Here is a 14,592-nt window from a genome sequence, read left to right as displayed (position 1 = left end):
CTGGTAATGCAAGAGTAACAATCCAAACATTTCCTTATTGATGTTCTATAGTGTGTAAAATGTTTGAATTAATTTTCAAGCTATTATTTAAGATTTGTTTGTGAATTAAACGTTTGATTTCAGATAACTTCCAGAGCTTGATTAACAAAGGTTTTGCTATTGTTTTACCTTAATAGCGTATCAGAAACAAATTCTTGTTTTATTATGAACACCGCCTTTAATGTACATGACGTCTTTTGATGAATTTATTGTACGACAGTACTTAGGTGAATCGTCCATGTTAGTGTGTAAAACAAGGAGATATTTTATTCATGAGATATTGTGAACCAAGGCAATGGAATTGAAAAATATCCAAGGAGTATCGGTTTGATGGAATTATAGACCAACATTGAAGGGTCCTAGCTGAACAGACTGTCCTGGGAGTCCTTTTACTCTGCGATGGTTTCTCAGATACAAATAATTTAGAAATGGAAATGTTTGTTTATTGTCGTGGCTCAGGATAAATGATGATATCTTTGCTATCATTTTATCCATCAATGTATTCATGCAGCTCTGTAAAGTGAAAATAGTTCCAGCCCAGTATTTAAGGGCAAAACTCAACTCACATTTAACATTATATATGTAGTTATCATGAAAGATTAATCTGGCTGGCTTGGAAGTGATCGCTGAGGAAAGGACTTTCATAGTAAACAGAGTCAGCAGTCTACCAACCCTTGTTGATGGAATTTATACAAAATCCTAGCACAAGTTTGCTATTTTGTTAAAAGGATATTCTTATGAACCAGGTCAAATGTTGCAAAATGTCAAAAACCGTAACAGAAATATTTCTACAGGCTGTGATATTGGAACTTACTTATGATAATTACAAGCGCAAGATACAGATGTGAGAGTTACCACAAATATTGAGGAAGTGACCAGTGTGTGAGCTACCACAATCACTGTGGAATATTGACAGTGTTATCCGTGTTTAGTTACCACAAATTTATGGAAGTAATCAGTGTGACAGTTACCACAAAAACCAGTGTTGGAGTTACCACAAATTTATGGAAGTAATCAGTGTGACAGTTACCACAAAAACCAGTGTTGGAGTTACCACAAATTTATGGAAGTAATCAGTGTGACAGTTACCACAAAAACCAGTGTTTGGAATTACCACAAATTTATGGAAGTAATCAGTGTGACAGTTACCACAAAAGCCAGTGTTGGAGTTACCACAAATTTATGGAAGTAATCAGTGTGACAGTTACCACAAAAACCAGTGTTTGGAATTACCACAAATTTATGGAAGTAATCAGTGTGACAGTTACCACAAACATTTTTGGAACATTAACAGTACATCTTATCAGTGTTGGAGTTACCACAAACATTGTGGAACATTGACAGTACAACTAATCAGTGTTGGAGTTACCACAAACATTGTGGAACATTGACAGTACAACTTACCAGTGTTGGAGTTACCACAAACACTGTTGAACATGAACAGTACAACTTATCAGTGTTGGAGTTACCACAAACATTGTTGAACATGAACAGTACAACTTATCAGTGTTGGAGTTACCACAAACATGGAATATTAACAGTTCAACTTACCAAGGTGGGAGTTACCACAAACATTGTTGAACATTAACAGTACAACTTACCAAGGTGGGAGTTACCACAAACAGTTACAGTGAAAGTAACCATAGACATCAATAGTTATCAAGATTGCCAATATATGAATATGGAAAATAGAATTTACTGCAGAGATGATGAGAGTTACCACAAACAATGGACCTTATCATGGATTTGTGAAAGTCTATGTTACCACAGAGATCAAAAGAGTTTCTACAAACATTGACAAGGAAAATTACCGCAAACAATAAAAAGAAACATGGCATATTGTTATGAGGTCAACAAGTAGGAAGTGTGGCCTGTTGTTGTAAGGTTGTTAAATAGGATGCTTGGCATATTGTTGTGAGGTCAAGATTTAGGACACTTGGCATATTGTTGTGAGGAATACTTATAACACTTGGATTATAAACAAGAGGTAGAGATAGAATAGTTGATATGTTTCTATATATTTAGAATATTTGACATATTTGTTGGTTGTTTGACAGTAAAGGTATACACAATGATGTGAAGAAATGATATACGAAAGAGACGTGATCTCTGTATGGAAATAAGGTATGGATACTAAGTCAAACAAATTGGTCTGAAATTGATTATTGACAGGATGTTTATGTCTGTGAGACCAGAATAACACCACAACACTGACAGCATGGTTCACATATACACACAACATTCATTTTTCAGACTTCTTATCTAGATACAATACTAGCCTTATTGCTTCAAAAGTTTACACATCACCACTTCAAGCTTTACAATATACACATCACCACTTCAAGCTTTACAATATACACATCACCACTTCAAGCTTTACAATATACACACAGCAGAGTTTCAAGCTTCACAAATACACACAGCACAGTTTCAAGCTTCACAGAAACACACAGTAGAGTTTCAAGCTTCACAGAAACACACAGTAGAGTTTCAAGCTTCACAAATACACACAGCACCACTTCAAGCTTCACAAATACACACAACTTCTAGCTCCATAATATACAAAGCACAAAAAAGATTTCACTCACTCTTCATATTACAGACAGAATTGATTTCAAGATACAAATTTGTACACAGCATCGACTACTGACTAAAAATATTTAGCTTCTTGATTCCTGACCTTTGTTATTACATGTACAGGAAATTGACAGAAGAATACTTCAATCATCTGTCTTGGTTAGTTATAGTGTTAGAGATAATATGATTATATATAGATAGATTCTCGTGTTTCTCCACCTTCATTACGTTGTGTGTACTAAGTGATTTATCTGTAAATAATCTCCCCTTCACATTTGAGTACCGACCAACAGGCATGACCCAGGCCATATAGGTGGTGATTTACTGAGGATGAAGAACCAGCTGACTGGCTGTCTGACCTGAACATGCATTCATTACCCCACCCATTACCTATTATTGTGATAAAACAAACACACTGCAGACAGCCATACATATGTATCTCCCTAAATTGATACAGTACACCAGGTAGCTAGCTGGTCAGTCACTGGGCAGTATATTCTTAGGGTTGTTCATATCTTACGTGGAAGGTGGAAGAGATCCCTAGACTAATTTTGGTGTTCCGAGTTTTGGGCTATGGCAACACCACCACTGGCAGACATTGACTAATTGACAGGGAAATCACAGAAACATTGAATGCTGTTTTGCCTCAGAACATCTCCTGAAAGTCATGGAAACTCCTTTTTTTAGAATGTACAATTAATGGTGATACTAATTGGAACTGACAAAGGACATTTTTCTGTAACTGAGGTTAAATCTTGAGGGAACTCTAGAGTAACATAAATGTGGAATAATCTGTTACTCATGATGGTAAATGTATCGACAGACATGTACTGTCACCAGGATGTGGGAGTATCGCTTCTCAACATCTCCACATCAGCATGAAAACCCAGGATTTAAAGAATACAATTTGTTCATGTTACATCATGTTACAACTCTTGTGAGACTGAAAAACAGCTTTCTGTTTTCTCCAGTAACAGCGTACAGAACCGTTTTCATCAGAGTGAATTAAGTGTGCAGTTTATGTTATGACAAATATGTGTGATGTTCCGGCTCTGATGTGGTGTTTTTATTAGATAAGGATATCTCCACAGATTTCGCTAGGATGTCCCCAGTAAAACTAACACAACTCAACACTGATCCTATATTTTGAGAAAATGATGTAACATTTACTACAGGAAGCTCTTGATGTAAGGAATTAAATACTTTGAAGTAGAAACCATTGGTGCATGAGTTCTAATATTTCCCTGAAGTGCAGTTCATCTTTATTTTATAAAATTTCAGGCATCATCCAAATGGACGTATTTCCCAAGGGGAGATAATCCATTTAGTAGAGGAGAAGTGGAATGTTTTTGTCTATCATTCAATAAATAGCTTTACTGTATCAATCTCTAATGTTTCACTTAAGAACTCAGGAGTGAAACTGGTTTGCTATGGAGGACCTGTTCAGTGATCAGTATTGTTACAGTGAACCAGCAATCCTGAATATTATTGTGGTACGGAATTTAGTGATTTGTGTTCCGTCTCTTTCTACATGTACTATCAACAAACATCAGTGATTTTATTAGGTATCACAGTGTTAATGGTGGTCATCTCCGTCTTCAAATGAGATAAGATGGTCTGATCAATGTGCAAAGCACATGTACATCAATATATGCATCAAGGTTTGTATTAGAGAAGTGTTCTCACAGTAAATGTTTGAATGTGACAAATATCATCGCCGGCTATTGATTCCTGACAGTGTGTATGATATATAAATGAATTACACGGAAACCTGATGGAGATGAGAGACATTAACTAAGCTCACTTCTGGCTCCCGCTCAATCTCGGACAATCAATTTTACAGCAAACTTGGCCCTCAGACATTGTAGGAAACAGTCGCGACAACTCGGATTTATGATATTTTGCGTGGGTGCAAAACAAAGTTAGCCATTAGAATCAACACCATATGTATATATAACTTTACAAAATATAGGTGGTGTTCTTATTAAATGCTAATTGTGAGATATGTTGGAAAGTTTATTCGCACGGAGAGAATGAAATGAAAAGAAATTAACATTATTAAATCGTAAACTGAATCTGATTCAAAAAGATGAAATGATTGAATGCCAGGAAATGAACATGAAATCTTCCAATGTTTACAAAAGGGAAGATGCCATGAAGTTATCATCACAGATTTATTATTATTACAGTTGTCTAATGGAGGAAGAATTTCGAAAATGATCGTGATGACGTGAATTAATGGTCGTCTATTGCAACTGGCGATAAAGCCTTATAAACCAATGCAATTATGGTACCACACAAGTTTGCAGAAGTTCGTCTTGTATTGGTGTGATGAGGATCTTTGATTGAGTGGTTTTGTTTGAATTATTAATACAAAACAATGTGATCTAAAATATGAAGATGTTACGACACCCCTGTGGCGCGAGTCAGATTTGTAAGTGGATTTCTACCTGTATCTCATTGCTACAGTGCCAGATATGTGATAAAAATAGAACTTTAAATGATATCAGACTTGGTAATCAAATTTAAAAGAAGAATTACGAAGAAACTCTGTTCTCAGGGTGTTATGTTATACTGGTATTGATCCTTAATCTGGCAAAGTTTCGCTGATGAGAATATTAGATTATCAGCATTTATAACTTTTGACTCTAAATCAAAGACATTTCTCAGCATGTGTGCTAGACAGCATTGATTTTCACAAGTGTTGATACCCAGACAGTTTGGAATTAAATTGAATTTCCTTTGGTATTTCAAACTCTTGATCTTACTAATGAGGCTGTTTATTTGGAGACAAACAGATTTTAACATCCAGTGTCCTGATTCACCTGTCCAAGGTGATGCTGCAGATCGTCATCATTGAGGATTAGCAACTACAGAATTGTTGGATTAATATCAAAACTCGTCATGCTTCTTCTCAAGTACATTCGTGGATTATGGGGTAATGTTGATTTGTTACATTTAGAGATATTGTTTCATGATGACGTTTAAAGTTTGTATCTATCTAATGATCTGTGAAGTATTATGAACGCGTTTTGACTACACAATCCTACACTAAGACAACAGGACAAACACATTACGTGTGACACAAGGTCAATTATTACAGAACAATGGAAAAAGAATATGTTAATAGTAGTATTTATAGAAGTTTTCAGTATAAACAGGTATTGATGATTTAGAGTAGATACAAGACATTGTAGTGTTCAGTATAGACAGGTATTGATGATTTAGAGTAGATACAAGACATTGTAGTGTTCAATATAGACAGGTATTGATGATTTACAGTAGAAACAAGACATTGTAGTGTTCAGTATAGACAGGTATTGATGATTTAGAGTAGATACAAGATATCTAGTGTTCAGTATAGACAGGTATTGATGATTTAGAGTAGATACAAGACATTATAGTGTTCAATATAGACAGGTATTGATGATTTACAGTAGAAACAAGACATTGTAGTGTTCAGTATAGACAGGTATTGATGATTTAGAGTAGATACAAGATATCTAGTGTTCAGTATAGACAGGTATTGATGATTTAGAGTAGATACAAGACATTGTAGTGTTCAGTATAGACAGGTATTGATGATTTAGAGTAGATACAAGACATTGTAGTGTTCAGTATAGACAGGTATTGATGATTTAGAGTAGATACAAGACATTATAGTGTTCAAAATAGACAGGTATTGATGATTTAGAGTAGATACAAGACATTGTAGTGTTCAGTATAGACAGGTTTTGATGATTTAAAGTAGCTAACAGGTATTGATGATTTAAAGTAGATACAAGATATCGTGTTCAGTATAGACAGGTATTGATGATTTAGAGTAGATACAAGACATTGTAGTGTTCAATATAGACAGGTATTGATGATTTAAAGTAGATACAAGACATTGTAGTGTTCAGTATAGGCAGGTATTGATGATTTAGAGTAGACACAAGACATTGTAGTGTTCAGTATAGACAGGTATTGATGATTTAGAGTAGATACAAGACATTGTAGTGTTCAGTATAGACAGGTATTGATGATTTACAATAGATACAAGACATTGTAGTGTTCAATATAGACAGGTATTGATGATTTAGAGTAGACACAAGACATTGTAGTGTTCAGTATAGACAGGTATTGATGATTTAGAGTAGATACAAGACATTGTAGTGTTCAGTATAGACAGGTATTGATGTTTTAGAGTAGCTAACAGGTATTGATGAGTTAGAGAAGATACAAGACATTGTAGTGTTCAGTATAGACAGGTATTGATGATTTAGAGTAGATACAAGACATTGTAGTGTTCAGTATAGACAGGTATTGATGATTTAGAGTAGATACAAGACATTGTAGTGTTCAGTATAGACAGGTATTGATGATTTTAGAGTAGCTAACAGGTATTGATGAGTTAGAGAAGATACAAGACATTGTAGTGTTCAGTATAGACAGGTATTGATGATTTAGAGTAGATACAAGACATTGTAGTGTTCAATATAGACAGGTTTTGATGATTTACAATAGATACAAGACATTGTAGTGTTCAATATAGACAGGTATTGATGATTTACAATAGATACAAGACATTGTAGTGTTCAGTATAGACAGGTATTGATGATTTAAAGTAGCTAACAGGTATTGATGATTTAAAGTAGATACAAGATATCGTGTTCAGTATAGGCAGGTATTGATGACTTAAGAGTAGATACAAGACATTGTAGTGTTCAATATAGACAGGTATTGATGATTTAAAGTAGATACAAGACATTGTAGTGTTCAGTATAGACAGGTATTGATGGTTTAGAGTAGATACAAGACATTGTAGTATAAAGTATAGATAGATATCAAGGATGTAGGGTCAGCTAAAGGTCAGTGATATTTCACTGTGAAGTAGTCACCAATTGTAAGATTCCCAGGAGATGAGTACTTGGTGATGAGCTAATTTAAAAGATTGGAAAAGCTGATGATATGGAAATGACATTGATAACTGATTCACTAATGACAGGTTTTAATATTCATACCCTTGTTTAGCATATTCCTGCGATAAGTTAATACAGAACTCATTAAGACCTACTCATCTAAGACAGGCAACTGTCATTAGATATCACATTTTGGGATTAGGTCATAAGAGTTATCCCCCTTGGGCCAACAATTTTTTTTTTATAAGACGTCGTTGTTCAACATATTTACATATTAAAGAGTTCTCCTTTTGGTACTGAACTGGTTGGATTTTAGAATTTATGGATGATAATATAGCATTTTAAATGCACTATAATTCATGTCTACAAATTCTGTAAAGCTGAGATGTCTCTTTACATAATGATTATCTCTTCTGTGTGGATTAATGAACAGACTACAAAAAACTGGTTCCACTCGATAGAAGTTTGGTGTCCTAATGTTATACTACAGTAACATTACAGACGTTTGGTGTCCCTATGTTATACTACAGTAACTTGACAAAGGGATGGTGTCATTATGTTACACTATAGTAACTTGACAAAGGGATGGTGTCCCTATGTAACACTACAGAAACTTGACAGAAGTTTGGTGTCCCTTTGTAACACTATAGTAACTTGACAAAGGGATGGTGTCCCTATGTTACACTATAGTAACTTGACAAAGGGATGGTGTCCCTATGTTACACTACAGAAACTTGACAGAAGTTTGGTGTCCCTATGTAACATTATAGTAACTTGACAAAGGGATGGTGTTCCTATGTTACACTACAGAAACTTGACAGAAGTTTGGTGTCCCTATGTTACACTATAATAACTTGACAAAGGGATGGTGTCCCTATGTTACACTATAGTAACTTGACAAAGGGATGGTGTCCCTATGTTACACTACAGAAACTTGACAGAAGTTTGGTGTCCCTATGTAACATTATAGTAACTTGACAAAGGGATGGTGTTCCTATGTTACACTACAGAAACTTGACGGAAGTTTGGTGTCCCTATGTTACACTATAATAACTTGACAAAGGGATGGTGTCCCTATGTTACACTACAGTAACCTGACAGAGAGATGATGTTCCTATGTAACACTACAGTAACTTGACAAGGGATGGTGTCCCTATGTAACACTATAGTAACTTGACAAAGGATGGTGTCCCTATGTTACGCTACAATAATGTGACGGGCGTGGCAGGGAGATGATTTCTCTAGTAGGTTTATAGTAATTTGTGAGTGTAAAGGTTGGGGGAGGGGGTCGAAGTTGTAAAGCTGTGATAGTGATATAATTACACAGACACATTGTACACCTGCAGTTAACTTAGCCAGCACCTGGTATCGGTAGTTAAAACCCAGTCTACCCACACTGATACAGGTGTTACATAACCAGAGGTTGGTGTTGTGTCTTCACTTGATTCATACACATTACTGCTGTAGACCCGACTACTGGCTCTATTGATGTGCTAATTTGTTATAAAGTCTTGACCCTATTTTGTCAGCTTTGTCAAAATCAACAAAAATTATTTCAAGCAGTGTGTTTCTAGGTATCAAATATCTTGTATTAATACTGAATCATTATGTGATAGAATGTTTGTTTAGTGGCTGTATATTCAGCAAAGAAATTAATTAAATATGTGTTATTGAAGAAATGTACTAAGTTGACAGGGCTATATCTGATGCTCTGGGATTGTATTATGAGCATATATGCACACAACAGGTAAAATCATTATTGATGTCTGGTGTTGAAAACGGAAGTAAAAAATGTCTGTATCTCGTATTCAGATCACCAGACCACGTTAACAGGCAGTAAATTAAAAGTGTAAAAAACACAAGCTAGCTGTTTTCAAAACTCATATGCTTATTTGTTGTACGTTTAGGAAGGTAAAATGATATTTAGTGGTAAATTAAGACAAATAAAAAATTTTATGAACATGCAAGAATCAATATCATTTACACCACGAGAATGCACAGCGTGCCGGGAAGCCTTCCCTCTCGCTGATGTTGTTTACATTATGGTTATATTTTGCCGAAGTTATGACGGTTGGTTTTGACTCATCTTTGCCTAACCTTTACCAGCTATTACGAATAAGATTACGCACAGCTTTACCGTCAAAAACTTGTATTGATGGATGCCAAGGATTACCCATTCTCGAGGGACAGTCATTTGTGAATGTTTACATGAGTGAAGCAGGACTACATGGGAAGACGGACTAGGTCTTCTGTAGTCTGTTGAGTATCATTAATCCGACCTGACAAACCTGTATTACCTACATCCCGACATACAGGTGGTGACCGCAGCAGTAAGCCATTTCTGGAAACTTTGATTGTTGTCAACAGATTTGACATCTTTAGATATATATATATATGTGTATGATGGAGTTCCTTTATTCCTAATGTGAAGTGATGGATAGAGTGTTTTACAAACCATGCTATTACAGATACTTGTATACATAAATCTATCATCTTGACCACAGTGCAGGTGATTGAAAGTAGGAACCGTTGTAAAGAAGAAGATTACGTAACAAATCAACTTGTATATTATCAGACATTTTCAAGTGCAAGTCCTGTTAATTGGGGTCATCATGGACTGTTGAGATTTCAGTACAAAACTCACCTTAATAACCGTCCGAGTCCCAAATTAGCAATATATAATACTTGGTGAACTATAACTCAGGATTTTGCTTGCTTTCATTGGTAGAGTGCTTTGTGATAAGTTTGAGCTGTTGAGTTGTTACAGTATACAATGCATTTTAAGTTCTCACCACATCGCGTTATATTTGAAGGCACACGCCTCCATCAGAATTCTCCAATTCTGTTGAGGAGAAAAATGAAGTTTTAGCATGCTACATCCAAATCGTGAAATAGCAATAACTGTAAGAATGCTGGTAGCAAAACTGTAATGTGACAGAGGTGCCACCTAGTGAAAGGCGCATTATGAGAGAAAGTCTGAAGCTGATGTTACGTCAGTGTACATTTTTGGGAGTTAAATATTGAGAGCTGCAGTGTCGCATCTTCAGGAGGTGAGCTGTATCAATTCGAGTGCAGTGGTGAATTGGTGAGATGTTTGTACACTAGTGTGTAGCGATGGTTACCAGGATTGTACCATCTTCAAAAGAAACCTGTTTTTGTGTACTTAACATTACCGGATATACACCTTGTCCGTAGATTGAAGAGGCTTTAGGATAAATATCAGGTAGCACTCTATATAGAGTATTTTAAGAACAAAATCTGACAGAAGCATGTCATAATCAAAGGGAAGGCAAATTCATCTTATAATGATAAATATGTTAAGATAGCACTATTGACTCGCTGTTGCACCCTATTAGACACTGAATCATTCAAGTGCTTAGTTTGCCCACGACTAACTACCCAACACCAACTTCAGCCTAGCTGTGTCGATATACGAGGACGGATATTTTTTATGACCTTTTCCTTATTGATCTGAGGATTGGCCATTTTGCCTGGAAATGAACCACAGTTAATTTATAACAAGAGGATAATTTTGTGTACTTTTCAACAAATCAAATGTTTTATCACAACTGAACAGATTCTTTTAAAAGATATTGATTATGGAGGTATGCATGTAGAGACAAAAATTGTTGTGGTTTTGTGAAGTTCACTAAAGGATTGGTGGTCCGATAGTCTTCATGTTATATATCATCGTTGTTAGTTCATCTGGGTGTTTAAACCTGTATGGAAGCATTTGTTTACCACTTATAACATTCTTGGCCACAGTTGAATTTTATGGACATTAACATTTCAGTGTGATTTATTTGTAACGTAATCTTACAAAACTATTCTGAAACAACGTAGAAGATTAAGCTGGATTAGGGTTGTGTGGATATTTTGTTAACCACTATATCTAAAGCTGTTTAGGAACCGTCAGCGTGTACATTGCCTTTATACAGAGACTTTAAAACTTTCGTAAATTCAACGTAATCATATATGGTGTCAGGATGTGCTAAGTCTGTTAATGAACTGCAGATACGAAAGGGGAACCTAACTGTTCCGACATCACAAAGTAGACCCAACAGGATAGCCATGGACTAAGTGTGATGCTGTAGAACCGACAGGACAGCAATGGACTAAAAATGATGATGTAGACCTAAAAGAACAGCCATGGACTAAAAATGATGATGTAGACCTAAAAGAACAGCCATGGACTGTTTCTGTAGTTGTTTTACTTGTAAAGATGGTTGCTATAAAACCAGTTCTAACTCACATTCTGGTAATATGTCATTCCTCAAAAGGGCCAGCATATTGACCGGTGGGTGTGACCCATCTTCAGGGAGTGACCAGCGCTCCCTATTGTCCAGTTCTGACTGCAGACTGGACAGTCCGTACAATGTTTTGGACAGTCCAGATACAGAGGAGGAGAGTAAGTATGTAAACAGTACAAAGCAATGGTTGGTGTGAGTTGTATTGTTAGTAGGTATTTCTGAACAATCTTTTAATAGCTGTGTCACGGTGATGACGAGGAAAGTTTTGTCTACATAAAGTTTGCAGGTATAGAATTCAGTTATAGCTGTGTCACTTTGATAAATAAGGGTATTAACATTTGTACTTTTAGTATATACTTGTTGAAAGGTTCTGAGGGAATAGTACAGCTCAGGAGTAACCTTCACTGTAAGATCATTAATTTTTGTGGAACATTTATTTTCATTGATTTAGAGTGTACACTTAATCCACAAATTCATATCTAAAAAATGATTAACAATTTAGATACACATTTTCTTAACACTAGAGAAATTTGTTAGTATTAATAATCCACAATATCAAGTTTAAATGAAAATGTGTTTTTATTGAAACCACAAAATTTGAGCCCAACAAAAATATGGGATTTCACAGTATTTGATTTGTTAAGGATGCACTAGTCCACCCAGTTGTGCAAACAACTAACACAAGATTCAGAAACAATTTGTATGTATATCATATTAATATAGATAGATATTCTAGCTAAAGATTTAGAAAATGTTGTCAGAAAACTAGATCTCAAATAAACAACAGTGGATCCAGTGATTTTGTTCACAATAGGCAGGTTAAGATCAACAAGCTCTAATGTTCATAGTATCTGTGCAGTTGTGTCTGGGTGAAAGTTTGATAAATACTGCATTGATGTTTACTTTGAGGAGTTTTGTTTTCCTCAATTATTAAAGATGGACTTGAACTCAAAAAAAAAAAACTTTTGAGAAAATATGAACAGAGAAATCTGAAGTTGGTTTTATGACTTTTAGAAATAATATATCCTTTATGCTGCAAGTTTTTGGTAAAGCCCCAAAACTTTGAACCATAGAAAATAACAAATTATATCTTGATTGCACAGAGTTTAGTTTTGAAAGGTTACACTTTGTATACTGACAGATTTGGTAGAATTTTTTTCAGACTAGAATAGTTTGATAGCATTTGGTTAATTTCCACCATGCATTGTTAGTCTATATAATTGTGTAGGGTACTGTTGCAGCTATTGACTAACAATTACACTTCTCTTATGCATCACCATTCTAAACCCTATTCTGTAACTAGAAAATTGGTTAACAGCTTTTCCTAGACATTTAAAGTGACTACCTAACAATGAAGTTTCTAACAATCAATACATATGCACCGTCTATGATCATTCTGCAGTAGTCTGTCGTATTTATCTTCTATTATCGGTAATCGTTAATTCTTGTGTGTCAGCATATTTGTGTAATTGAGTTTACTGTTTTATGAGTAAGACTATGACATAACAGAAGGAAAGTGGGTGGGTCATATTGTGTTGATCATTTACTGACCACAGATATTTAAAAAGTGGTATTCAAGATGTCAGGTGATCTACTGACCACTGACCATACAACAGTAGGTGAGTCGTCTTGCTAGGTGATCTACTGACCACTGACCATACAACAGTAGGTGAGTCATCTTGTCAGGTGATCTACTGACCACTGACCATACAACAGTAGTTGAGTCATCTTGTCAGGTGATCTACTGACCACTGACCATACAACAGTGGGTGGGGCATCTTGTCAGGTGATCTACTGACCACAGACCATACAGTAGTGGGTGGGGCATCTTGTCAGGTGATCTACTGACCACAGACCATACAGTAGTGGGTGGGGCATCTTGTCAGGTGATCTACTGACCATACAATAGTAGGTGAGTTATCTTGTCAGGTGATCTACTGACCGCTGACCATAAAACAGTGGGTGAGTCATCTTGTCAGGTGATATACTGACCACAGACCATACAACAGTAGGTGAGTCATCTTGTCAGGTGATCTACTGACCACTGACTATACAACAGAGGGTGGGGCATCTTGTCGGGTGACCTACTGACCTCTAACAATACAACAGTGGATTTGTCATCATGTCAGGTGATCTACTGACCACTGACCATACAACAATAGGTGAGTCATCTCGTCTGGTGATATACTGACCACTGACCATACAACAGTGGGTGTGGCATCTTTTGAGGTCATCTACAGACCTCAAAACATGGTGGGTATTATGGTCAGGCTGTCTTTTGTCCACAGATATGAAGAGGAAAGGAGGTGGGGTATATTGTGTTGGACATTAAGTCAAACTCAATCTATCCATAAGTTCTAAATCAGGTTCTGTATTATGGTGTATCATTGAGTTATACCATCCAAGGTTTACCTCAGAGCAATGTATTTAAAAAGTAACTAATATTTAGATAAACCTGTTCTATATTAGGCAAAGGTGACCTGATATGCATTTGAATAATTCAGACCTGTGGGGATGGCCTGTCATTTATGACCTATAGGGATCAATACTGACACCCTGAGGTCTGATGGGTTACTCTACCAGTCTAATCTGCCCTGAGCATCAGTACCACCACGGGGACAGGTAGCCACAGTAATTACAGCACCAGGGGCCTCCATTAGGTTGTTCATATCAATCACCTTGTCATACCAAACCCACCAAAACCACCAAACCCAGTAATTCTATCATACCTATCTTGATATAGGTAATTAATATATGATAATTTATATTCAATTCTAAATTTCATTCTCAATTTCTTAATATATGGTGTAATTTCATATTAGAAT

At 35.8% G+C, this 14,592-nt stretch overlaps 1 protein-coding gene across 6 annotated transcripts in view; it reads left to right on the top strand.

The window, feature by feature from the left end:
* Positions 1–14,592, top strand: part of LOC132544688 (disabled homolog 2-interacting protein-like) — a 134,482-nt gene that overhangs the window by 31,834 nt on the left and 88,056 nt on the right. The window contains exon 1 of one of the 6 annotated variants that reach the window (XM_060208315.1): positions 5,499–5,554. The exons of the other annotated variants lie outside the window; for them this stretch is intronic. Coding sequence (XP_060064298.1) covers positions 5,521–5,554 — 34 coding nt within the window. The 5' untranslated portion in view covers positions 5,499–5,520. Of the gene's footprint in view, positions 1–5,498; positions 5,555–14,592 lie in introns of those variants that run through there. 6 annotated transcript variants of the gene reach the window in all.

Source organism: Ylistrum balloti, unplaced genomic scaffold, assembly GCF_031769215.1.
Source record: "Ylistrum balloti isolate Yb309-2 unplaced genomic scaffold, AGI_CSIRO_Ybal_v1 Utg369806, whole genome shotgun sequence".
In the NCBI taxonomy this organism is placed as follows: Eukaryota; Metazoa; Mollusca; class Bivalvia; order Pectinida; family Pectinidae; genus Ylistrum; species Ylistrum balloti.
Note: the sequence above shows the minus strand (reverse complement) of the source record. Positions and strands in the feature narration are given on the sequence as shown.